At 38.3% G+C, this 27581-nt stretch overlaps 2 protein-coding genes across 4 annotated transcripts; both read left to right on the forward strand.

The window, feature by feature from the left end:
* Window positions 1-1976: 1976 nt before the first annotated feature.
* Window positions 1977-20684, forward strand: LOC119546512 (ubiquitin-conjugating enzyme E2Q-like protein CG4502). 2 transcript variants are annotated; one of them, XM_037852837.1, is made up of 6 exons: window positions 1977-2245; window positions 2306-2490; window positions 17999-18541; window positions 18653-18776; window positions 19537-19886; window positions 19951-20684. In XM_037852837.1, exons 3-6 carry the CDS (start codon window positions 18195-18197, stop codon window positions 20033-20035), a joined length of 906 nt encoding a protein of 301 aa, XP_037708765.1. In that variant the 5' UTR covers window positions 1977-2245; window positions 2306-2490; window positions 17999-18194; the 3' UTR covers window positions 20036-20684. The 2 variants fall into 2 exon arrangements, with proteins under 2 accessions (XP_037708765.1, XP_037708764.1); XM_037852836.1 differs by having other exon boundaries at window positions 1977-2490.
* Window positions 20685-21462: 778 nt separating this feature from the next.
* On the forward strand, window positions 21463-25991 carry LOC119546511. Of its 2 annotated transcripts, none has more exons than XM_037852834.1 (3): window positions 21463-21547; window positions 22657-23538; window positions 24563-25991. In XM_037852834.1, the coding sequence occupies exons 2-3, from the start codon at window positions 22667-22669 to the stop codon at window positions 25212-25214; spliced, it is 1524 nt and encodes a 507-aa protein (XP_037708762.1). In that variant the 5' UTR covers window positions 21463-21547; window positions 22657-22666; the 3' UTR covers window positions 25215-25991. The 2 variants fall into 2 exon arrangements, with proteins under 2 accessions (XP_037708762.1, XP_037708763.1); XM_037852835.1 differs by having other exon boundaries at window positions 21502-21547; window positions 22661-23538.
* Window positions 25992-27581: the final 1590 nt, after the last annotated feature.

Genomic DNA, 27581 nt, shown 5'->3' on the forward strand with positions numbered 1-27581 from the left:
GCACATCAAAAGGATTACGAGGGTCAGCACAACTGGGAGATCCCAGACTAACTTCCATTATGTACCAGTGACCGATCCTGAATACATATGTTAATAAATCGATCTAGTTTTACAAAGAAACTCATAAGGACTCTCCGGTTGCGAGTGATTTGATTGAATTTGTCTGTCTCTACCCTGCAAGCATTTTTTATCGCGGAAGGCACTATTAAGTGACTTCTAGAAGATGAAAACGATCGTCCGCGATATCGCATTCGGATCGCGGAAGTGACTCCCGTCGGGAAGAAATGTGCCACTTCGGCGACACTTCTCGAAGTCACTTCTGCGTTACTTCTGGAAGTGTCGCCGAAGTCACTTCTAGAAGTGTCGCCGAAGTGGCACATTTCTTCCCGACGGGAGACACTTCCGCGATCCGAATGCGATATCGCCGAAGTAACTTCTGGAAGTGTCGCCGTAGTTACTTATGGAAGTCACTCAAAAGTGACTTTACATATGCTTGTAGAAGATACCTAGAAGAGTCTTTCCCAATTGGAAAATCTTGAATAAAAACATATTTTTTTTTACTTTTAATACTTTTCATTTATTTTTTGTATACGTGCTTTGTCCGCTTGTATACACGGTTCCTGGCATGTAGGAAATTTTGCTAAACAATGTTATTTAGGTCCAGCTCCGTCGACATAAGAAATTTATTAATAACCATTTCTAAAAGATACAGAAGCAAAAATTGTTTTTTGTTCAAAGTAAAAATAAAGTAAAATGCATTACCTTTTACAATGAAATATGTTGAGAATCGTTGGATGCTGGGTTTCTCCGCAGTTACATACACGCCAAGTAGTGTCCATAGCTAGCTTGTCCGTAAAAAGGTTTGAATAATCGTACAGCTCACGATAAGCACGTAATTTCGCACGCTTTGTTGGGGGGACATTTAAATATGTTAAGCAATTAAAAACATTTAGAAAAAAACTAAGCTATATTTTTAAAACGCACAAATTTGATACAAAACCGCACTGTCCACAGACAAATCACGCAACGAAATGACGCTCGGGCGAAAAATAACGGCGTGGGTCAAAAGGAAGACCCAAAAAATTTTCAGAAAAAAAGGGGTAACGGAAAATTACCGCGACCTCTTTTTATCGCGTGCTTTACTCACTACTATCGCCTTTCTATCGCGCAGAAGTGTCTCAGAAGTTACTTCTTCGCGATCCCGACCCTTTTTGTTTTTGTAAAATGTGTACTATCGCCTTTCTATCGTCCAGAAGTGACTTGGAAGTTACTTCTTTGCGATACATGTATATTTTGTTTTTGTAAAATGTGTTCTATCGCGCAGAAGTTACTAAGAAGTGACTTCTGGACGACAGGCGATAGAAATATCGCCCTTTTGCTTGCAGGGTGGCGAGCAGCGCGCTGAAGGGTGACGTTTCTCTGCTTTGCACTGAAATTCTCTGCCGCAGCAGCAAAAAAGCGCGCCGAAGCTGAGAAAAAAAAGACCCGAAGACCCATGCCGAAGTCATACGAACATCTACGTTATGGGCAGAACACTTCCCTATGCCGCTGATCTAATCGAATCATCAAGGCAGGCACAGTCCAGTTCGCCAAAATCAAGTTGCTGATGTGGCTTCTTGTTGAAGGTGTTGAAGGGTTGAGTGAGGTCATGAGATGGAACGAACAGGCCGCTTGGCAGTCCAGTGAACTTCAGCGTGGCGTCATTGAGTAAGCACCGAGCACAGCACAGAAGCCTCGTCTGTCTGAACATGCTATAAGCTCGAGCGATACCTAATTGCTGCAGCGATAGTGCCATCGCTACTTACACCAGCTGCTCCCATCTCTATCACATTCCGCTCTGTGTGTGCGTGTGATTTTCCTCATCTTCCATTCTCTTGCATCTCGCTTTTTTACTGACACTTACGCTGAGGCTATCTCCCTTTTTTACTGACACTTACGTTGGCTTACGTTTTGGGAAGCATCTTGCATCTCGCTTTTTTACTGACACTTACGCTGAGGCTGTCTCCCTTTTTCACTGACACTTACGTTCGGCCGACACTTACGTTTTCTTACGTCCTCCTGTTTTGAATTGAGAATTGAGCCGAATTTCGAGCAATAAAGTTGGGACTGGCTGCGTTTTTCGGTTCGGTTCGGTTGATTCGCGGACGTTTTCCCTGGAAACTGGCAATTTTCGAGCAATAAGAAGTCTTCGACTGATGACCGAAGCACCCGGCGGAAGCCAATGCGAAAAAAAGTGCAGCGAAAAGTTGGTGCTCCAGTGTAAAAGTTGTAAAGGAAATAATCTAAAGTATTGCTTTTCGCTTAGCCGCGCAATAAAAAATATAATCCGTGGGAACAATTATATTTCGTTTTGATTGATTATCCCGTCGTGGTTATTTGTTTGTCTGTGCCGCTGCAAGAGGGGAAGAAATTCGAGGATAAAACGAAACACTGATAAGCACGAATCGTGGAAAGAAAACAAGAAAAACAGCGAATTGCATTTTGCGCCTGGTAAGTGTGTGTGTTGTGTGTGGGTATTTGTGTTGCCTCTTTTGATAGCTCTTCTTCCCCCCTTTCTTCATCACTCCTTATCCCTTTTTGCTTTTTGGCGTCTCAAAACAATTTGCCAATTAAAAGCTTTTGACCTCTCACTCTTTCAAATAGAACTTTGTGTGTTACACGAGCTAGCCCTCCCTCTCGCTCTCCCCATCCCCCTGTCCCGTTCGATTTTCAATTGAAGCATGACACTGGCAAACAAGCCTGTCAAATAAACGGTTGTTTGTCCACATGTTTGTGCTTGTCCTATTCATTGCACTTTATCTTTTGACATTTGCTTGGGATTCATATACTTGGCCCCAAGTGCGAAAGGGAAGGATGCTGCCTCTGTCTCGCTCTGCCAATGCCAGCTTTTCATTGAACTTGATACTGAACATTTTCAAGTGCTCTTTTCGTCGACTTATTTTGCAGTGCAAGGCAAGTGGTTTTTCCAAGGATGCCAGTCATGGTCAAGTTTCTTCATTTTAAGATGCCTTTAAGATGGGCTTAACCAAAGCAAAATAAAGAAAAATTGGTCTCTTTTTGATTATTTTTATATTTTCCAAAAATTCATGCAGTTGTACATTAAAATACTAATTCTTAAAATTAATATTCATTCAATATTTACATACTACCAAGTTAACAGTCGTTAAATTCAGGGTATCCACTCTTTTGGACTTCAAAGATTGTCCAAATATGTACCATTCCAAAGTAACTGTCTGGGTTTATAATTCCATCAATTTGTTAAGATGCCTTTAAGATGGGCTTAACCAAAGCAAAGGAAAGAAAAATTGGTCTCTTGTTGATTATTTTTATATTTTCAAAAAGTTCCTGGAATTCTACGAAATTAGTATTCATTTAATATTTACATTCTACGAAGTTAACAGTCATTAAATTCAGTGTATCCACTCTTTTGGACTTCAAAGATTGTCCAAATGTTTACCATTCCAAAGTAACTGTCTGGGTTTATAATTCCATCAATTTGTTAAGATGCCTTTAAGATGGGCTTTACCAAAGCAAAATAAAGAAGAATCTGTTTCTTGATGATTATTTTTATATTTTCCAAAAACTCATGCAGTTCTACATTAAAATACTATTTCTTAAAATTAGTATTCATATAATATTTACATTCTACCAAGTTAACTATCACTAAATTCAGGGTATCCACTCTTTTTGACTTAAAAAATTGTCCAAATGTTTAGCATTCTAAAGTAACTCTCTGGGTTTATAATTCCATCAATTTGTTAAGATGCCTTTAGGATGGGCTTTACCAAAGCAAAGCAAAGAAAAATTGGTCTCTTGTTGATTATTTTTATACTGTCAAAAAGTTCCTGGAATTCTACGAAGGACGTTCTTAAAATTAGAATTCATTTAATATTTACATACTACCAAGTCAACAGTCATTAAATTCAGTGTATCCACTCTTTTGGACTTCAAAGATTGTCCAAATGATTACCATTCCAAAGTTACCGACTGGGTTTATAATTCCATCAGTTTGTATGTTTTCACAAGACTGCCTTAAATCTTTAACAAGCCGCAAACGAGAATAAAAAATCAACGAAAAATCCCAGATAAAAATATGGCCCAAAAGGAAAGAAAAAGGCCTCGGAAAAGTACAAAGAAAAGTTTTCGGGTTTTGTTGGTTATTTAATTCCATGTTTGTTGTTGTTGCTCCTTTGGCGTATTTGCCTTTATTGCCTTTGACAACTGAGAAGGAGATGAAAAGAAATGCAAAAGAAAACCAAGGAAATAAATCTTAGCTCAAAGGAAAATGCTTAAATTGTATTTACTGCTGACATTTTCACGCCCACCAACATACAAACATTCTTATAGACATGCAGATAGGAAAATTTATGTTGTATGTATGTATAGAGAGCTAAGAAGTCGGAAAGGCTTCTCCACATTATTTGGTATTCATGAATGAAATCAGAGCTCCGTTTTCGCACTAGAGGAAGGGAGAAAGGATAAGCTCTACGATAGATAATATAGGGAATATTCCCCTCTCTTTTATCTTCTTTGCTTTCCTTTATCCTTAGCACAGTTAAACAGGCGCCATCGCCATGGCGCTTTGCATCCTCTTCCGTCTACAGTAGAAACTTCGAATTGATAGACATATTCCGGAATTTGTAGAAATAAAATTGAATCTTATAAACATAGGATTCTTGTTGATCCTGTAATATTTTATTAACATCTGATGATAAAATATAAAATATAATTTATATATGTATTATTTGTTATATTATTACATAAAATGTTTCTATAAAATGATTGAGTTACGTAAAGAATTTGCATATCGTCAGCGATATCATTACTTGGTAACAAAAATGAATCTGATGCAAAACTTGAGTATAGATGGAATTCTTATTTCGTCCATTTCCAGCCTTTGCTACCAACGTTATCTATAGGAAAACTGAATAAGTCTAGAAACCATTTAAAGTTAGTAAGCTTTTATATATAATTAAAGTTTTTAAACTTTAATTTTTACAGATTGAGTAGAATAGAAATCTTAACTAACTTAGAGTAAAGCACTGTCTACGAAATCCCCAGCTTTTAAAATACAAGTTATTTCTAAAACCTATCCTAAAACATGGACTTTATTTATAGTTAATTGAATATTTTATTTCCCAAGTGATCCCCTTATCGAGTGCCCACTGTAATTGCTGTCCTGACCCGACCTTCTGACATGTTGCGCATTTAAATCGCACTTGATCAGCGAAGCTTAGCGTGGGTGTGTGTGTGTGGTGGAGTGTGCACTTTGGCACATCAACTTTTTATAGACCCGCCGAGTAGGCATTTTATTTTTACGGCTGAATTAATTTATAGATTTAACCCGGCACAGGCATAAATTGATTATGCATACCCATGGAAATGGGAGTCAAAGCCGGGAAAAGGAGCCAAGGCTCCCAAGGGGAACTCTATAAATAGACAAAAGAGCAAAGGGTCGCCGGCAATTAGATGAACTATCCTGGTATACCTTGAATTTATGCATTTTACATGAGTGGGAGTGTCGGCGGCAGGCTATAAACAATTTCACCGAGCATAAACAATATGGCAGGTAGCACTTACTACCTGTGTCCCGTGTGTCCGTTTATATTTCACTTCGCCCCCAGGTCAGCTATTGACGTCAGACGGTGTTTTTTCCCTGGGGGAAAACGGACACATCTCATCGGAGTTTTGAGATTAAAGCTTGGTCTAAAGGTCTAACTTATTGTAAACCTTGTTCACCCAAATTCCAACCGAATTGGGTGGACTTTTCATTTGAGATGGTATGTTGATGTATGGCTGTACATATATTGCAAATTTCTTCAAAACTACAATACTACAATACTTTTCTTCAATACTACAATACTTGTATATTAACATTTGTTTCTTGGAAATATCATAACATTAGAAGCTTTGTGATTCTTCCAAAAAAGCCTGATCTTAAAAAAATATTTATAAAACAAAAACATTTCAGACTATCAATATAAGAGCAAAGAAATTTTAATTGACTTTTGTCTTTATCCCTGATTACTGATTCTGTATAGCATACTTGTTGAATGGTTACCAAGCACTTAGCCAAAATTCAATAACCCAGTAGACGTAATGTAAAACGTCCAACAATAGTCTCCTCCCCAGGTATTAAGCACTTGAAGCTTATCTCGTGTGCAATAACCGCTATCCAAAGTGCTTAACTTTGACACCCGACGAAAGCCAAATTGACAGGTCGCTTCACACACGAGTTATCGACATAGACGCAGATGCACAGGAAAAAAATTCTCACATAAATCTATTAAATTTCGATAAATTCGTTGTTGGGGTAGCTATATCAAAAAGTTAAATTAGTATGTAGTATAACAATTTGTTGTACTAAAAGGATAAAGGACTTCTTATGATAAATTATAAATAAATCATCCAAATGTGTTTAATATTATCAACATTGGACGTCAATATTCTATGTCAAAGGTTCTTACAATTTTTGTAAAACTACTGTGTTAGATAGATATCTGTACCGTTCCCAAAACGCTAATTCTTGACTAAGTTTTTAAATTTCGTACTGACATACAAACGTATACGTAAATTGAAATGCAACATACTGCTACTTTATGATCTTGATATATTTATACATATATGATATATGATATATTTGTTCTGATTTTTATACCCTTGCAGAGGGTATATTGATTTCAGTCAGAAGTTTGCAACGCAGTGAAGGAGACGTTTCCGACCCCATAAAGTATATATATTCTTGATCAGCATGACTAGACGAGTCGATCTAGCCATGTCCGTCTGTCCGTCTGTCCGTCCGTTTCTACGCAAACTAGTCTCTCAGTTTTAAAGCTATCGGGCTGAAACTTTCCCAAAAGTCTTATATCTTTTGCAGGTAGTATATAAGTCGGAACCAGCCGGATCGGACAACTATATCTTATAGCTCCCATAGGAATAATCGGACAAAAAAATGAAAAAAAAATTATATCTTTGGTGTTTTTTAGCATATAAACTCCTAAGCTTGGAAATAACAATTTTTAAATAATTTTGAATTTTGAATTAAATTTTATCGAAATCGGACGACTATATCATATAGCTGCCATAGGAACGATCGGAAAATTTGTGGAAAAATAATATGAAAAAAATTTTAGCTTCGGTGTTTTTCAACATATAACCTCCAACGCTTGGAAATAACATTTTTTAATTAGTTCTGAATTTCGAATTAAATTTTATCAAAATCGGACGACTATGTCATATAGCTGCCATAGGAACGATCGCAAAATTGGTAGGAAAATAATATGAAACAAATTAAAGCTTCGGTGTTTTTTAACATATAACCTCCTACGCTTGGAAATAACATTTTTTAATTAGTTCTGAGTTTCGAATTTAATTTTATCAAAATCGGACGACTATATCATATAGCTGCCATAGGAACGATCGGAAAATTGGTAGGAAAATAATATGAAACAAATTATAGCTTCGGTGTTTTTTGACATATTATCTTATACTATTGGGAATATCATTTTTTGTGTTTTTAAATTTAATAATTATAGCTGCAAGGGTATATAAGCTTCGGCTTGCCGAAGCTAACTTCCTTTCTTTTTATACATATGATTTTCGGTATAATCCATCTAATACCTTGACAATCTTTTTAAGGCAATATTTTTAATAATTGAGCTGATCTAAATTTTTCTTTGATTTTTTCCTGTGTAATACCTTGGACACAGACCAGTCCGAGCGCGCAATTCACTCGCGCACGTCATCAAATGACGCGTATATGTGAAGCATATCCCTTGCCCGATGTCCATGTCAAAGTCTACTTTTAACCCGTGAGATGTGGCCATTGTTGTGGCTTCTGCTGTTTTTGCTTTTGTAGCTCTCTTGTCGAAAGCAATTTCATAAATGGCTTCCGTTTGAATGAAACACGCGCCAGCATTGAAGCGGGCAAAAAAAAAATATTGCGGAGTAGGGAAACTGAGGAGCTTAGGTCCTGGCCAGGCTTTTCATCTTGTGGCTGTCGGTTGTCTAGGAGCCCTCTGTTTATATCTACGTGCCATATCTGCCTGGCGGAGTCTTAATAAATACATAACAAAATGTGCTGAGAAAGCATAGGAGTGCTTATGTCCTTTCCAAGAAGGTTACTTCTTTTATGAGGAGAAGTTGGCAGTTACAGTAAAGCTGTGAAAGGAAGACAAAGAAATACATTGTGCTATTTATTTTTATTTATCAAATATTTTTAAAAGCAGTATTAAATAATTATTTACTATATCTTTAATAATTTAAAAATAGAGATGTCTCTTTTTTAACTTTCTTTAATGATAAAAAAGCTGTATCTTACGTTCGACTCTTAAAAGTATATTTATTTTTCTTTCTATTACCAAATCTAGTTAGATTTTACTCAATTCAGTATTAAAAGCCTGGTACTCTTAAAAAAATAATTTTAAAGATCCTTAAAGTGTATTCCAAGCTGCGGTAAGCTTCTTATTTCAATAGGTTCTTGTTGCTACATTTACTGGGTGTGAGTGCCATGTGTTATGGCGCCACATCAAGATGATAAACAGACTAACAGAGACATTCCCAAGGTCAGAAGGGGAGGTAAACCTTCTGCTCGTTATATATCTTTCTGTGGGACCATAACGGGGTCAAACCATCAGCATCAGTCACTGTCCGTTAGTCAGTTAACGCGAATTGTTGGGCCCGGCAAGAGTCAACGAACCTTATCGAGTGACAAAGCATTTCGATTTGGTTAGCATCGGCAACCAGGAAATAAAGGAGACCGATTGTGGTGCTGGCTGGCCTTGATTAATGCTGAATGCACATTTAAAAGCTTCCTATGCCGAGGAAAAAGACGAAAACGAGAAGAGAAAAAGCAATCCGTGCTTAATTCAATTTGCATGTGCACGAGAGTCCGACCGAGGAATTGTTTATAAATAAATTAACAAAGCCGTAACAAGCGGTGACCCTCGGACTTCCATCTAGAACAATGCCATCGCCGCAGAGCGTCTGTATAGGATGACTATCGGTGCTGGCAATTTAGCTATATATAACAACATAACTAAAAATCACCAACCAATTAACATGAGAAATATTAAAACAAATATTAAACATGTCAAAATAAATTTGTAATTTTAAAAACATACAAGGCCATTGTTTTATATCAATTTATTAGGTTACTCTTCTGTTATCCGCCTTCTTGTTTTCTTAAGATAAATACCCCTGAATCTCGTTTATGGTTTGTTTTCCTTATTTTTACAGTTGTAAAAAAAATCATAAATTATATTTAAAGAAAAATGTATATAAAAACTCAAACGTTAGATCGAACCTAGTCCGTCCATAAATGTATTGGATAATGATTAAAACAATCTAATCTTTTATATATAGTCAGTTAAACACACACTTAAACACTATTCTTAGCTTTTTTTTAGAAAGACCAGAAGGCCTGCTATATTTATATTATTGTTATTGTATTTTCACTTAATAATTTCTCTACTTTTTATGGGATAAGTGCAAGTGCAAAAGCTGAAAGAGAGGGCGAGAATCTGGATGCCATGGCAACCGCGCTCGATGGTCAAGAAAATGGGGGGATTAATTCTCTGTGGGTGTGTGCCATGGTAGGTGTTCGCTAATGGCTGAGAACAAAGAACTGTTGCAGGGGCCATTAGTCAGCATCTCTCTCGCCGACTTTCCCCACCTCCCACCTATCCCCTGTACAAATATTTCCGCATTGTTCAGCGGCTGCACCAAACAGTTGATTAACGACCTCACTCTCACAAGCTTTCAGCACTTAAAGAAATCGTAGTTTTCAAATGTGTTTAAATGCATTTTTATAAGGTGTAACATAAACCGATAAGGATTAGAACCCCGAGATTAAATTTCTAAATGGTGAGTTTGGTATTAGGTTTAAAAAATAATAAAAAATGTTTAATGTTTTAAAACTGTCGGTTTGAAATTCAATTTTTTTTATATATTTGAAAATTTAAAAAATTATAAAAATTTATTGTTAATATGAACAATTGTTATTTTTATTAGGTTAATATTACATATTATTTTTAAAAAGAAACAAGTTTTCAGACATTCATTAAATAGACAGTAAATAAACCGATTATTTTTAAGGTGTATTGAAATGTTTCCCAGCTACATTTTATGCATTTCAATAAGAATTGCTCGGAAAAAATGTCGCGAGGAAGAAAAATCAATATGTAAGCGCGAAAGGAGAGTAAGAACCATAAGAATCCCCTTAATGTTTCGAGAACTGACACAGTTTTCACTCTTTCTCTTAATTTCAACATTTTTGCATTTTCCCAGTTCGTGTTATTGTTTTTCCTTTTACTTTCGTGTTTGCATACAGAATTTTTGCATGCGACAGGCCAGAAAATTTGCATGCAGAAATCAAAACAACAATAAACATGAGCTGAGTTGTTTTTGGTACACGAACCGTATATTCATGTTATTTTATATACCTACATTTATGTGTGAGTCCTGAAAATTCAGTTTTTACTAATTGTTTGGGTAACTTTTGCTACTTTCCCACGCTTTTAAAGCCTTTAGATCAGTACTAAATACTTAAATCAGTTAAGATTTAAGATCATGTTAAGTACATTATCGAAAAAATAATAATTCTGATGTCTTTATGTGTTATAAGCTCGAAAGGCAAGTAATTCAGAAACGTTTTACAGAAAATGGGAGAAAAGGAATAAACTTTTCACTTAAAATGAAAGACTTTACCAAACAAGTCTCTTCCGTTGGGAAACTCAATTAAAAAACCATTTACTCCACAGCCCAAAAGAAAACTTTAAAGAGGGTTTGCCACTTGATTTAACGACATTTTTCCGCTATCTATATTTGGAATGGCAAATAAGGAGGAGTGTGATTTCCAGCCAGTCCGGAGGCTATTATTAAATATCTGTGCGGGGTAGGTCAGTTATAGAGTGGGGTAAAATCAAGAAAGGCGAAAAATGAGTTTGTGGGGAGGGTCATTCGGTGCGGGTGTTGCTTTGGGTCTGTCCGTATCGATTTTCGTGGCGCCAGATAAGATATATTTCTGTGACTACTGTAATTTCAACCGGCGCAGTCAATTTGTCGCCCAATCTATATAGCTGCATTAGGGTATCTCGTTTGAAAAAAATTCAAAACACAGAAATACAGAAACATTAAATGGACAAATGGACTAATCGACTAAACTCTTTCAGCGAACGGTCGTGTTTTTGTCTTGCGCTCCGAATTTTTGTTCTTTTTGTCCATAAACCATCGGGGTTTAATTCATATTTTCATACGTCTATATAACTTTTTATGTCCCTAACAACATCCGTTCGCTTCGCGAGTGCATAGTGATTGTTTTGTGTTTAAATTAACAAAATTAGTTTGCACGTCTAATCTCTGTGCAGTGTTTGTTGTTATTGTTTTTTTCTAATTGCCTTCTTCTTTTCTTCCAAACGCTGTTTGGAGCGGTAAGTGTCTAAACGGTAGTTACCCGCTCTCCCGCACTCCCGCTTATAACTTTGTTTTTGGAACATCTAAAACTTACGCTCCCCCAGCTTACTTACTCCCGCTCATTCTCTCCCGCTCTCTAACTCTCTCTTTTACTTGCGTAGCTTTATTCTCTTGGCACTGTGGTTCGGAATATCGCGATAATGGCTGTCTGCAATTTAAAGAAATGCAAGTCGTTAATTTCGGCTGGACAACAGAGCATTCCGTGCCATTCGTGTGAGAATATTTTTCATGCAAAATGCCTTGGCTATTCGGGCCTGGTACGCGATGCAATCGACATGAGAAGTGGCTTGCGCTACTATTGTGATGAATGCATTGCTTATGAAACCCAGGCACTCTCTATAAGGCGGCTTACAAAAAGCACTGTTACGGAATTAATCCGGAACAGCCGTAAAAATACGGATCTGCTTGTGGCGCTTGAGTTGCAGCTCACTAGCCGTATGCTATCTGAGCCCGATTCTCCTAAGCGTAAAAAGATCGCGGTCGATAGACAACCCACGGTAGCCGCTAGTGTAACTCTCTCTGGCGATCCGGGGTCTGCAGCACAGCAGTCGATCTCAGCCGCCGCACAAATGGTACTGAGATCGAAAGCTAAAAAAGATTCGGTTTCCGAATGCAAAGGACGCGAGATTTTGCCGCATGAGACGCCCGAAAAATCTGCTATAAACAGTACTTTAATAATTCCAACGCCGCATGTTGACTTAACGTCCGGAGTACCTAATGAAACTGGTAGTGCAGCCGTAAATGCCGTAGTACCAAAACCTGTCACCTGTGTACCGCAGCGGAAACAAATTTTTGTTTCTCGGCTAAATCCTGATCTTTCATCCCTGGACATTACGGCCTATATCCGTAACAAAGTTCAGATTGATGATCTAAAGGTTGAGCGATTTAATTTTCCATATGCTAGGGAAGTATCATCTTTTAAGATCGGTGTTCCCTGTGCTCATTTTGCAACTATGTGCTCAGCCAATTTTTGGCCTGTTGGCATTTTTGTTAAAGAGTACGAAGCTAAAAAAAAGAAAATTCGCTCAAAGGAAGTTGGAAATCCCTTTAAAGAGCCATCCACATCTACATCCTCATCTATCTCAAAAAACTAGATTCTTTTCTTCAGCTTTATTATCAGAATACAAGAGGTATACAAAGTAAGTTGACCAAATTGTATACTGATAGTTTTTCCTTGTCTTCCCATGTTATTGTTTTTACTGAAACCTGGTTAAAACCGGAAGTTCTAAGTTCCGAAGTTTTTCCAAGTAAGTACACAACTTACAGGCTTGATCGTCCGTCCCGACGTGGAGGTGGAGTTTTAATTGCAGTTGACTCAGAATTAACGTCTGAAGTAATAACGTCCGACGAAATAAATGACATTGAATTTCTGTGTATAAAACTATCCCTTCCGGGTATTTCTATATACATAACATGTTCATATATTCCGCCATCATCGGAATTCCCGACATATGCGAATCATCTGTCCGCTATCCAGTTTATTTCAAGTAAACTATCAGATAGGGATCAGTTAATAGTTTTAGGTGACTTTAATATACCTAAGGCGACATGGTCCACCGTCGAAACCTCAAATATACTGTTACCTTCAACGCAGCATGATTTTCTTGACGGTTTGCTTGATATTTCATTGTCTCAAGTAAATCATGTATTAAATTTCTTAGGACGATTACTGGATCTATGCTTTGTTTCCAGTCCAGATTGTGTCTGCATAGCTAGAACCTCTGCAATTACTTTACCAGAAGACCCTTATCACCCAACGCTAGAGCTGACTATTGACACGGGTACAAAAGTGTATGAAGTATCTGAAAAAATAGCTAAACGCATCCCCTGCTTTCGTAGAGCGAACTTTGCACTCATTAATAGCCTTATAGCTTGCTCGGATTGGTCCAATCTGTACTTAAGTACTAATATAAATGAAGCGGTTAATATATTTTATAACATATTAAACGAAGTTTTTGATACATGCGTTCCTACGTATTATCCTAAAATTTCAAACCAACCTCCGTGGTTTAACAAAGAGCTGGCACGACTTAAAAATGTAAAGTCTAGACTCTACAAAAAGTTTAGAGCTTCAGGTTCACAAGCTGCCTTTTCCCGATACTTAAGTGCTCGGTCTGATTTCACCGTGCTTAACGCTCAGTGTTATAAAAACTATTTAGCTCGTTGCAAGACCCAGTTTACACTGGATCCAAAACAGTTTTATAATTTTGTTAACACAAAGCGTAAATCTTCTAGTTACCCATCATCACTTAAATTTGAAAATTCGGCTGCTAGCACTGATCAAGCCATAGCCGATCTTTTTGCACAGTTTTTTCAAACCACCTATTCAACATCAAGTCCTCCAGATCAGTCTTACCCATATGTCATTCCTAAATCAAACTTTATTTGTTGTCCTGTTATAAGTAAAAGCTCACTTCTTTTAGATTTGCAAAGGGTCAAACCAGTCTACTCTCCGGGTCCTGACGGAGTCCCTGGATGTGTGCTTAGGTATTGCGCTGAGACTTTGTGTAGACCATTGCACAAACTGTTTACTTTGTCTTTAGAAACATCCGATTTCCCACACAGATGGAAGGAATCGTTTGTTATCCCGCTTCATAAAAAAGGGAGTAAATTGAACGCATGTAATTACAGAGGTATTTCAAAGCTATCAGCAATACCGAAGCTCTTTGAGAACATTATTACGCCTCATTTACAACACAGTTGTAGGTCCCTTATTTCCTCTTGTCAACACGGATTTATAAAACGTAGGTCAACGACAACCAACCTTTTGGAGTTTACTTCATTTGTTATAGGAGGTTTTAGAAAGAATCGTCAGACTGATGTGGTCTACACTGATTTTAGTAAGGCGTTTGATTCTGTAAATCACCCGATTTTAGTCCGGAAATTGGACCTTTTAGGGTTTCCAGGTGATTTTCTTAGGTGGATTTTAAGTTATTTGAATGATAGGACTCAAAGGGTCATTTTTAAAAACTCTTTGTCATCCCTAATCCGAGTTACTTCCGGTGTACCACAAGGAAGTCATCTTGGTCCGCTCCTGTTTACATTATTTATAAATGACCTTCCATTAGTCTTAACGAAGTCACGGGTTCTTATGTACGCAGATGACGTTAAGTTGTGCCTGCAATATAATGACCCCGCACAAAGTTTAGCTTTACAATCGGATCTAAATGCATTTCAAACATGGTGCATGGATAATGAATTGAATTTAAATGGTTCTAAGTGTAAACTAATGACCTTTTTTCGTGTCAGCCCCCACTACTCAACGTATACTTTGAGTGGTTGTGCGTTAGATAGGATAACTCATGCTGACGACCTTGGAGTCTACATGGATCCTAGACTTAAATTTTCCGATCACATTACTACTATGGTAAATAAAGCCAGGGGCGTGCTTGCGTTTATCAAAAGGTGGTCGAAGGAATTCGATGATCCCTATGTCACAAAGACCTTGTTTATTTCATTAGTCCGACCAATTCTTGAGTACTGCGCTCCTGTTTGGAGTCCCCAATATGGGGTGCATATAGACCGGATTGAGTCTGTGCAAAAAAACTTCTTAATATTTGCCTTACGGAGACTTAACTGGGATACAAGCCTAATACTACCATCCTACTCTAGTATACTACTTCTAATTAACTTACCATCGTTAGCTAACCGTAGAACTATGCTTGGTATTACGTTTATTAGAAATCTTATTCATGGTGATGTAGAGAGTCCCGAGTTACTGGGTCGCCTGCATTTTAATGTGCCAAATAGATTCACTAGAAACTATATTCCTTTAGTATTAAATCACTGTATCTCTAATTACGCAATGCATGAACCTTTTAGAGTACTTTGCAATGATTATAATAGACTATATCATCTAATATCTACTACTGACTCACTTCCTATCTTTAAATCAATAATACTATCCTCTCTAGTAACTAATTAGTTTAACTTGATGTATTTTGTCTATTCGTGTATTGACCTGTATTTTTAATTGTCTATTGTTATATTGTCCTTTTCTTTGTCCGCGATTATGTTTACTCGCCCAAAACGGTGATGGGCTCCGCGCGTAACAAGCTTTGCTTGGTGTCGTAGGGCCACTTGTTTGTACTGACCATAGTGCATCAACGTCCAAGATAATAGGTTTAAGAGTTTATAAAAATTTAAGAAACCTGGAATAATATTAGATTTTGTATGATTTTTATAACCCCTTACTTTCCTGCAGACAAACCGATTCACCCTAGTTTTCAGAGAGTTTGTATGCGCTCAAGTATAAAAAATATGTCAAACATTGTTGACATTTTTTTGGTTAAATAAATGGCGAAAGAACTGCAGAAAATGTGTGTCGGGGACCAGATTACATTTCGTATTGCCATCAAAGTGACTTCACCGCGCTTTTTCTCTTCTCATTTTTTTCAGAAGATTCCTGTGGCGCCTTTGTTTCGGCCTTGGTCAGTTTTTTTATCGTTGCTTTTAGTGCCCCTGGCTGAAAGCAAAAGTGCAAACATTTTTGTCTAAAAATACTTTTAGTTGAGCATACAAGAGCTGCAGGAAGGAAATGCCCCTACCTGGCAGGAAAATATGGGGAGGGTCTTTAATAGTTCGAAGTTAGTTAACTCTTAATGAGTCCTTGGGTCAGTTTCAGGGAGTAAATTCCCTTACTTTAGCCGGGATTATGTATCAATTATTTATGATTTGTAGGCTTACCAGGATTAAGAAAGAAGTTATACAAAAACTTTCTTTGGCTGGGTTGCGAACAACATATATGAGAAAGCTTAGTGTACTCAAATTTTTGGAATGCCTAATTGGTAGGTAGCTTACTTATTAAAGGTCATTTATTCTTCATTAATTTGCATAATTAGTCAAATTAGTATAGCCAATAAAGGTGGCCAACAAATAACAACTTATGGCCCATTTTTTGTAATAAAAGTTTATAGGTATCGATTTTACATATAAAACTAATTTGTTAGTAAATCCTTTTTCTTAACCTCATTCGGAGATAATAATTTATGAAAGCATAGAACGAAATAGGGAGTTCCCAACTAGCCGATTTGATCTGTTAACATTTACAAATATGTTCCTAAAAACTCCATAAACATTTTTATCAGATCCGACATTTTACCAGGAAAAATATATAAAAAAAGAGAAAAACACATAAATTAAGCCCAAGTAATTTATAAGTTCAACCTGAATGCATTAATTTTTGGCAAACGTATGTTCCCTAGTATCGCTTTTATCTGATCTCCTGGCTCTCAGCCTAGCCCACACTTAAATGTGTTTTTATAATAATAATGGTCCCTTGGCCCCACCCACGTCGATAAAAATGTAACGCCCACATCTGTTGTCCTTGGTAACCGAGTTCGGGTCTCTTGGCTTCCGTCCAGAAGCGCAGGAGGAGTGACCCCAGATATCCCTTTTGAGGACTAGTGCACTGGGGTCAAAGCTAATTATGCGAAAGGCAAACAATTTGGCCAGACCATGGTCAACACCTCGGACACCTCGATGGGGGTGATATAATATTTAAAAGAGGGTTTGTGTTTCCTTGGCATCCACAGCTTAGAGGAAAAAAAATGAGTTGAGAAAGCGCCTCTCGAGAAGCTTAGTAAACTTTTGATATAAAACTTGGGCGCCTCGAGTGTTTGGCTCCTGCACAAAAATTAAAGTATACCCATATCTGGTTTCCTTCGTATCTAAATGCAAATTTTATGAACGATAAAAACTTGTAGGAAGCACAACAAACTCAAGAAAGAAGTACATCGTTTGGCTTTAATAAAAAAATATATTTTATAATAATCTGAATTATAATAAATTATTTGGTGTTTTACAACAGTATCATTTTTATATTTCTAGTATATGTATGATGTCACAATTTAGATTTGTATCCTATCTCATGATAATTGTTTTCCCATGTGTATCTCAATTTGACCTTCTTCCTTTAAGCCGTTCCTTCACCCTCTGAAATTATTTTTCTACGACGAAATATGTTTTTATGTCGTTCCCTTTTTTTAGAAACTGCCGCCTTTATGAGTCCTTTTGTTTTCGTTGAGGCGGCAAGTATTTAACATATTTGGCTGGTGGTGTTGTTATTCACTTGGAAAAGTTCGCCAAGGATGTGTGTTTGTGCTTATGACTGCTAGACATGGTAAAGTATCTCCAGTCATTGTTGTGCTTTGGGTTACAAATACGGGCGGGCTAGTTCAAGGTCGCATAATTGTGTTGGGGAGGGTCTACTAAAATATGAAAATTGCTCGGAGGGAATCAAATTCCAAGTAATGGCATCCTTAGCATGCACAAGTATGTTAATTTTACAAGCTCCACCCGAGAAAATGTTAATCTAGGCATTTCTTCTGCATGCCATCATCTAGAAATGAGCGAAGACTCAAAAACTTAAATGTTTAAGATTTAGTCAGGCTTTTGGTTTCGCTTAAATATACTTTTTGAGATCAAGACGGATCGTTTAGATCTTATTAAGTGATATGTAATTGAGCTTATTACATTTTAAAATATAAAAACAAATATAAAACTATTCCTTCTTCTATACTTTCAGCACCAATCTCACACACCCACACACACATTGCACCAGGAACAATTTAAAGAAGAAGACTGAACCACCACGCCCACACAATACTTGTAAACTAGTGAATCAAAAGCCACCGCTCAAATAACTCAGAAATACCAAATCAAGAGCCCAGAGTAATCCACTTGTCGGAGACCGAGAGACCAAGCCAATCCAAGCCAGGAAGATGTCGTCGCGTTCCAAGGAGAGAGTTGTCACTGCATTCCGCAAAATCTTCCACAAGTCCAGCAATAATAATAACAACAACAACAACAACAACCATAATAATAACATAAATAATAACAACAATGACAAGGTTGATGGCGCCACTGGCAGCAGTCCGAACACAAACAACAATAACAATCACGAGGGGGCAGCTCCCTCCTCGGCGGGATGCGGCGGGGCAATGGGCGGTGGAGCAGTGGGCGGCGGATCATCCGGATCATCTGGTGCCTCCAAGAATGCAGTAGTGCGAATGGCAGCCGAGCAGGCTGTTTGGGACTCCCCAGGCAAGCGGCGACGACAAGATCACAAGTGAGTGGAAAAAAAAAATTAAAAAAAATTGTATTCCGAAATTTCCATAAAATAAGTTGCCTTATAATCTATCTGGTGAGCTAACCCCGGAACTTGAAATCCAACTTTCAGGGTGGCGCCGACGACGGGACGCCAACTGGTGGCGGCGCCGGATCAGACCATTCGATCCCGCCGCCTCATGAAGGAGTACCGCGAAATGGAGCGACTGCAGTGCAAGAACGATGCCGTCTTCACGGTGAGTCCTGAGTTCGATGTACACCTTTGGGCAGGGGAATACCAAAGATTAGATTATTTTAAACAGCAACAGTGACCTGAGTTTTAAAGTCATATGAAACAAGAAAGGAAGATAAGTTCGGCAAGCCGATGTTTAGGTAACCTTGCAGTTATTAGAAGTAGTGATATTTAATGTATAACGATTGTAGCTAGCTTTACTGATATTTATTAAAAGAAAAAGAAAATACGATCAAAGTCAACGAGGGTATTATTCTGTTCATATTAATTTTCCTATCGTTCCTAATCTTATAAATGTTTTTCAAATAAAATACCATTTTCTGAAATAAATAAAATGATATTCTAAAGAGTAGAAAATAATTTGTTAGGAAGGGCGGAAACGATGTACTTTTTTTAGCTTCTTCAATTTATTTTGTGTTTTTTTTTATTCGAGCTATGAAATATGGTTGTCCGATCCGGCTAGTTCCGACTTATAATACTACCCTGCAATAGAAAGAACTTTTGAGTAGGTTTTGTCCCGCTTAAAAACTTAAAGCAGAAACCGACGGAGGGACATGGCTAGACCGACTTTATATGATCGGAAAATAATACCTCCTACAAATGGAGTATTTGGATATTTAGTCTTTTGGGGATTCCAAAATAGTTAGATATCATATGATATGATTTTTCTTTTTCTGTTCTTAAGCACTTTATTTCTCATTGTTGATTCTTATTGCAGCATTTACAAATCCATAAAGCTTAACACTCAAAACAATTGCTTGCAGGTGGAACTCGTCAACGACAGTCTGTTCGAGTGGCACGTGCGCCTGCACGTGATTGATCCCGACTCGCCTTTGGCCAAAGACATGGTCGAGATGGGTGTGCCGGCCATCCTCTTGCACCTGAGTTTCCCCGACAACTTCCCCTTCGCCCCGCCGTTCATGCGCGTGGTGGAGCCGCGCATCGAGAAGGGTTACGTGATGGAGGGCGGCGCCATCTGCATGGAACTCCTAACGCCGCGCGGATGGGCCAGTGCCTATACGGTGGAGGCGGTCATCATGCAGTTCGCAGCCAGCGTGGTCAAGGGTCAGGGCAGGATCACGCGCAAACCAAAGAGTACAAAGGAGTTCACTCGGTAAGGAAGTTGATTTTTTAACTGAAAATATATATATAATTAAAATATACAATGTTATCTACAGTCGCCAAGCGGAGGAGTCGTTCCGTTCGCTGGTGAAGACGCACGAGAAGTACGGATGGGTGACGCCCGCCCTGTCCGATGGTTAAGTGCCGACTCCGGACCGCAAGGGAACTCAGCTCAGATGCTCTGCGTTTGCCAACCACCCAACCAACAATGCAATTTAATATTCAGCCACCCAGCAAAAGAAACTTGCTCATAGTTATCCATCAAGCCATCATCTATCCATCTCTCTTCACTCGGTGCGTTTCATCTACTTAGCCAAGTAACGAACGATTTCAATTGCAAACCATCCAAAACGCAACAGGAGCAACTCTTGGAAACAAAAGGAAATACACAAAGAACGAAGGAAAATGCGCGCATCAAGCAACAAATTAGCTTAAAGTGTAACTCTAGCTCGTAGTCGTCAGTAAAACGGAAATTTCGTCGAATACAAAATGGATAATTAAGTATTATTAGTTGAACAGAAACGAAAAGCCAAGAACGATGAACAGCCACTTTCCAAAACATTTTCAATCGCCTAGCGCTTATTATTAAGTTACGAAAGGATTACAGAATCAATTAGTCTGATATCTTGGTTCGTCTGTGTTATTATTATTTTTTGTGATTTTTGTTAAAGTTAAAAAATATTGAAGAAACCAAATTACAGCAGCAGCTTGTAAGCATGAGTGTGTTCCTCATAATTCGCTCTTTTTCTTTAAGTTAAGCATAATGAATAAATATAACATGTGTCCATAATCGTGTTTTTAATGGCGGGCAATTCCGGGAATTGCAATTTACGACTTCTTGTTATCAAATTTTTTCATTTATAAATTTTACTGTTTTAATGCCCCCATATCAGAACTCGCAAATATGCTCAGTAAATTCCCTTCACAAAAAAGCAAGAAACAGTTTCGTTGGATTCTGAGAAAATCTAAGTGCCCGTGGGGAAGCATTCAAAAGTATTTGTATTTAATTTTTTTTATCGAAACAAGGCATGTGCTGATAAAAGGGGGCACTTAGAAATATAAAAGGGCCTAATTCATTTAAGTTTGTGCACATTTTCAGTTGGGTTGTCTTCAAATTCGAATTGTTTCAATAAATGTAAAATTTTATGTATAGAATATGAATGAAAATTTAATTTTTAAAAAAAGAAAAAATAATTATCAGTTTTTATGTAATTTTAATGTTTTTATTTTGTACAAAAATAGTTTGTCCAAGTTGTTCTTTTGTAAAAAGACACTTGCACTTTGCCTTAGCAGCGAGTAAATTTGAATTGCGCGCGCACAGTGTTGAACAGCGGTGGCACACAGAGCTGCATGATGTGTGTCGTATGAGCCAAAAAACTGCCGCGGGCAAAATATCAGCTGATTACAGAAAAATCCAGTGGTATAAATGTGGGAATTCGACAAACTTAATTTTCTTTAAATATTGCACTGCATTTAACAACGTAATTCTTTACTGAGCTGGGGGAAATTAGCATTTTTTTGTATTTTTCACGCCATGCCTGGTATGTCATACCGCCTGCTCGTGCATGCGGTCACTCGGGCTTAGTCGCTTGCCAACACTATAAAAAAACTAAACGGGTATAGCTGAAAATTACAATCGCAGGACACAATTTTGTAAGTATTTTAAGGCAATTGCACGTGTTTTCGGCCAACTTAAGGTAGTGCCAAGTGTTCTTTACGATTTGGCTAATCTAATTCAGCAGTTATTTCGAAGGGCTAATGGCATTTAGGGCGTGAAAAGTGGCTGCCAAAAGTTGCCTCAATGGGCACGCAGTTTGTGGTTGAAAAAAAATAGACAGTCGCTCTGCCCGCGGTGGCTGTGACGCCGGCAGCGCTGCCGCTGCGCCCCGAAGTCCTGCGGAAAATCGGGAAACTATCTGCCACCTTGGGAAGTCGGAAAATGGTGTGGAAAATAAAAACGAACAGTTATAATGGCACACCGGAGCTTGAAATTGACTTGCAAAGCGATCGTTCCTATATGAGTCAAAGGATATAGAGTTGCGACTTAAAAGTTTATCTCTGGAATATATTTGGAACACTTCGGCAGAACAATTCTATATGCTTGATCTAAATATCTTTAAAATTAATCGAGTTATGGCCATTTGTTACGGTCGCCACCTATCGTGGAGGTACGAATTTTAATCAAACCGGGTAGATCAAGTAAAAATAATCATATCTTTTGGCAAATATAAAATACAATAGTTCCATTGGTATCAAAACAAAAGCATTTAAATACTAAATATGTCGGTTAACCTGTAATAGATAGATCACGTCATCATATAGCAACGATTAAATAAAGATTATAAAGCGCTCTTAGGGTTAAGACACTGACCACTTGCCAAGTTAAGATTAACTATACCTATATAAAAGCTAATTTTCTATAATTACCTTAAAAAGTTCACCAGAGTCTATATGATCGTGATCTATAAATTGCAAATTATTGTTGATCATTTTTAAACCGATGGACTTGAAAAGAGAAATAGTACACACCCATGCACAAATTATTATAGCATTACAGCTGCTATCCAAAATAGTAATACCTTCCGCAAAATCATACGAAAACCTCTAAATGCATGGTGTCGAAAGCAATAGACTAGAATAGCTATCTGACCAGAGACGCACCAAGTAAGCGCTTGACAGCTGCTACCCAATATAGCCCTACCCTCTGCAAGGGTATAAAAATAACCCTGTATAACCAAGAAGTAAACACTTTCTAATTTTAGATAGACGGCAATGGAATCGGAGACGAAAGCCAGCGGCGAGGAGAAGCAGCAGGAAGACCCCTCAGCAGTGCCCATGGACACGCTGGACCCACCGCCACCGAGTAGCAGCTCCAAGACCCTCAAACGCTGCCTAAGTGTGCCCATAATCCGGACTCCGCCGACGGGGAAGTCGGGAAAGACCCCGATGACCACACGCGCAGCCGCAGCGGCTGCTCTGGCGGCCAAGGAGCACGAGCAGACGCCCAAGAAGAGCCAACAGGTGCTGGATATCCAGATGCCGAATGTCGCATCCATCGATTGCTTCGGCAAGAATATACACATACGCTCGCAGCCCAATTCCAGGGAGGTGTCCCCGGCTCCCGTATTCAATATATTCACCCCTCGAGCAAGGAGGTATTCGGCCAGCTACAGTCCGTTGACCACTGCCGCCAATGGGGCCACTCTTTGCCTAACTCCCCGGGTCTCCCAGCTGAGGCAAGAGGAGTGCGCAGACCTGAACAGTCGGGAGGTTAATCATGAGCGCGAAGTTCACCGGGAAATACAGATCTCCCAGAGCTGGGAGGACTTGACTCTGGTGGCCGAGAACTGGTCCTGCAAATCGGACGAGCTCTCGAACCCCCTGCAGGTCAGCCTGCCACCCACGGGCACCACCAGTTGCTCCAGTCCCAGTCCCACGAACAATCGCGCGGGCATGAGACTACCATATTCCCCGTCGCCCACCAGGCGAACCTTTGCCACCAGGCGATCGATGTCGCCCATTGCCATGAGACCATCTCAGCTGGGGCCCGTGAAGAGGAAGTTCGAGCTGGATGATAATCCCACACAGGGCAGCAACTGGAGCGTTTACTCTCCTCCGCCAATGAAGAAGATCTTCACGGAAAGGTGAGCTATTGGAATCTCTGTTGGGCTTAAGCCTGGAAAAATTAGTTATTTTACAGCTAAGATCAGCACATATTTTACAAAAACCGAACAATTTCTTATTTATAAGTGGCTTACATGGAATATTTTACACGAATTTTTTTCAATGGCTTCGAGACCCACCAGTAAAAATATTCGTTAATATTTTTCCTTTTACAAATATCGAAGAACCGATTTCTTTACCTATAATATTTAATGTTTACTGTAGGCTACAGCTTGTAGCACATTTGAATTAAAATATTTTAAGCTTTTGGGGTAGTTAAACTCTCGGCACGTTTTATTTAAGTTTAGTTACTGCTTTCGTATGAAGTATTTCTGATCGGTTTGCTATAAATAATAAGATAACCAACATTAATTTTGTCGCAATCTTTCAGTAGATTGAAGCTTTTAATACTCGTTCCCATTTATTTTTGAAGAACCACAGTAGTCATCTACAAAAATTTGTTTGTCAGTAAAGTAAGCTTTATTGTTAAATTTTTAAGTTCAATTTTTATGATATCTTCTTATTTAAAGTGTCTGCCAAAGAATGTTGAAGGCTTGTAAAGCTTTGTCCTTTGATTTAGTTATGTATATATATTTACAGGAATTTAGATTAATGTATATACAGTTTTTTGACACAGTTTTACTTAACAGCTTGAATTTTTCCTATAAGCTAAAAATATATAGCCGCAAGCCTTTGCAAAAATAAATTTAGATTTTTTTCGGCTCTCTTACATTGTTTTCTAATTGAATAGACGACTAAATATTTTTCATTAGGCTAAAAATAAATGGTATAAAGTTCGCACGAGAACCATTAATTGAGTCATGTTAGACATTTAATAGTGCATGTACAGGCAACTTTGCAACTTGTTAAATATTATTTGTACAAATTGAAGATTTATTGCCTATACTATAAATTAAATCTAGGCATTCATATAAACTTTTCACTTTTTCAGCACTTTTCGAATTAATTCATGTACTTATGTTTATTCTTTTATTTCCATTTCAGTCGCGGCTCTTCGCCGGTGTGTCAATCGCCCTCGTCGGTTTGTCCCAGTCCTGATTCCGGAACCTTTGATGGCCGGATTACGCCCAAGTTGTTCATCTCGAAGCTGTGCACAAATAACACGGTGAGCGGAAGTGGACTTAATAACAATAGCAGCAGCTCGGGATGTCCGTCACCCGTTTCCGCATCGCCCGGAGGCGTGGGCAGTGGGCCGAATCTGGAGGCTGCCATGTGCCTTGTCTCCGGCGGAAGCCAGAGCCAAAGTATCGACGAGGGAATCTCGATACCCGAGTCGGAGTCGCACTCCTCCTGCCGCAGTCGCACCTCCTCCATACTGTCCACCGCATCCTCCAGCACTCAGGTGCTGGTCAATGATTTGGTGGACGATGCCACTCTAATGGACGATGCCAAAAGCGAGACCTCCTCGATCGGTGGATGCTCCACCATTAGCATAGAGTCATCCTCCTGCGACAGTGGTGCCAAAACAGCTGCCACTTTCCTGAATCGCCTTGTGGTGGATTCTGATGGCGGGGGCTCGCCACTTGCTCAGAAGAGCTTCTACATCAACAAGCAGGGATTGTCGGGCGCCAAGAAGTTTGTCGTCAATCATGAAAGAACTGGAGCTATCAGCAAGGATGTGCCGCAAAAGCTTTAAGAAATGCGTGGAAGCACGCGCAGTTTAGCTTAGCTTAGGGGTCGATTTTAGGGATGTTTAAGTAGTGGAACAAACTCAGGCGCCAAAAATTAGTCTTTGGTTAATTTTAAGTGATTTGCTTTGAATTCCTTGGGAACTGTATATACGTTAAAAAAGAAATCCATCAAATATCCATGCCAGTTGTCTTCCAAGTCAATCTTTAACCAAAATAGCTAGATTCTTTTAAAAATGTAGATTGTCATCCATCGTTTTTTAAAATATTTACAAGAGCTAAACGTAAAAACGTTGGAACAAAATGGGAATATAAATTACTATTAATATTTTGAGTATTTATATTCACATTTAATTAACAGATAAAATTCGAAGTTTTTGTTTTTCCTTAAGTATTCAAAGCAAAGTTTCCTGGAAAAGACCAAAGATAAAATAGCGGTACTATGATTTTTGTAAGGAAAATCGACCCAACATACCCAATCACACACACGCTTTAGTTGGGGGTCCTAATCGATCCCCTGACTTGCTAAATACTAGGTCGTAGCTTTGTTGTACATAGTTAAGTTGTTTGTCTGAAGTTCTACACCATCTTGCATATCATTTATCGCAAAACCCACTCGCACTCTCTTTCACCCCTAGCAAACAATCGTTTTTAATATGTTAGCCTAAGATTTAGCCAGAGTTATTTTCCCCCACCCTTTGTGTTATAATATGTTCTTCATTTCCAATGTTTCGATTTAACAATATTTTTTTACCTTAGTAAAAGTTAATACGCCCGTATATTTATGGTTACTTTAGTTTCGTTAGTAGTCGCCGCCTCACCTTAGATTCAGCTACCAAAACCCCAATTTTGCCAAATATGTTTCCTCTATGCTTATACGTAATCCAGCATTATATTGCCTATAATGTGATCCAATTAATAGTGGATATCTGCGCGTATCCCCAAACTGAAACTGATCGATATATATACGCATATATTATATAGGTTAACGATTCGATTATTATTATGGTAAGCGAATTTACGTAGTTTCAGGAAAAGTTATACTTAGAAAGTCTTCAAATCAAAAAATGGCCTATTAAAAATTGTTTCAATAGATCAAAATTGTTTGTTTTTATTTGACGATGAAAGGGGTTACAGTTGTACTTTCTGTTCTGCATAGTACAATTGTTTAATAAATATTTGTTTAGGTATACCTCAAAGTAAGCTCTCCTCTGGGTAAAAGTTTCGGTTATACGTACTAAAAATGTATACTTGTGATATTTATATTTATTTTATTCAATTAGCTTATGTTTTTAGTATGCATGTTATGTTTCAGGATTGAAAACTAAATTCAGGGAAAGAGAAGATTCATTCAGGACGACAATATTGCGAAAAACTGACTGCTTATTATGCATACCACTGACTTCCTAATTTCTTTTAAAAATTCAATCTGACAATGAAAACTCAGATAAAATTATTTATTATGACCAACATGTTTGTTTTCTGAATACGTTTTTATTGGAGATATATAGTCGTCCGAATTTTTCAAATCAGACCTCGTTTAAGAAGAGTCTCAGTTATTATATATTTCTTTTTCAATTAATTGGGTACCATATGGTACGGTCGGAATTTGTTAAGGACAACAAGAGGGTAACATATGGGATGCAATCGGTCTTCATAAAGTCGCCTACTTCGTATGAACTCTATGCAATATAAGTTATACTCCTGTTCATCAATTATAAACAAGATCAATATGGACTTCAATAAAAAATGGATAATGATTATTAAGTACTCATTAATTAAGAAAACCCATAAAGTCTAGAATAACTTCACCGTGCACGATATCGTGCCAGTATATCCAAGTTATATAAAGCAACTGCAAGTGCGAGTACTATAAGTATCCATATATAAAATGCATACACACGCACCGCAAAAGTTCGAACACCTGGGACTCGAGGCAGCACCGAGAAGCCGAGCATTGCTCCCCATTCGCAAACACCGTCATACTGGTTCCCCACACAGAGAGGATATAATGTACATGCGGGTACTTCGGACACGGATGCCAATTCCCCAGTCGCAAAGCCAGAAACCGAGACCGATAAACCGAGTCCACACGGACCAAGTCGAGTGGGCGTCTGTTGTTGACTTCATGCGACTGGACGTGTGTGTGGATCCGATATAAACGAGTTTTATAGCGAAAAGAAATAAGTGAGCGGTGCAGTCACGATCGCCAATATTCCGAGACCGAGACACCAAACGGGAGCCTAGCCAAGCATTCAAAGCGGATCTGGGGATCTTGGCTCTATGGCCCGCCAGGGGGCAGAACTCAACTACCCACGTTGATGGCATACAAATTAGAACAAATCACGCTATCCTAGCCTTCAAAAAGTAACACT

Source organism: Drosophila subpulchrella, chromosome 2L (genome assembly GCF_014743375.2).
Source record: "Drosophila subpulchrella strain 33 F10 #4 breed RU33 chromosome 2L, RU_Dsub_v1.1 Primary Assembly, whole genome shotgun sequence".
Taxonomy (NCBI): domain Eukaryota; kingdom Metazoa; phylum Arthropoda; class Insecta; order Diptera; family Drosophilidae; genus Drosophila; species Drosophila subpulchrella.

Coding starts and splice junctions, on each gene's coding strand:
- LOC119546512 (XM_037852836.1), top strand. CDS start 18,195: ATGTCGTCGCGTTCCAAGGAGAGAGTTGTCACTGCATTCCGCAAAATC. Junction 18,777..19,536: donor AGAACGATGCCGTCTTCACG/GTGAGTCCTGAG, acceptor AATTGCTTGCAG/GTGGAACTCGTCAACGACAG. Junction 19,887..19,950: donor AGTACAAAGGAGTTCACTCG/GTAAGGAAGTTG, acceptor TGTTATCTACAG/TCGCCAAGCGGAGGAGTCGT.
- LOC119546511 (XM_037852834.1), top strand. CDS start 22,667: ATGGAATCGGAGACGAAAGCCAGCGGCGAGGAGAAGCAGCAGGAAGAC. Junction 23,539..24,562: donor AAGAAGATCTTCACGGAAAG/GTGAGCTATTGG, acceptor TTTCCATTTCAG/TCGCGGCTCTTCGCCGGTGT.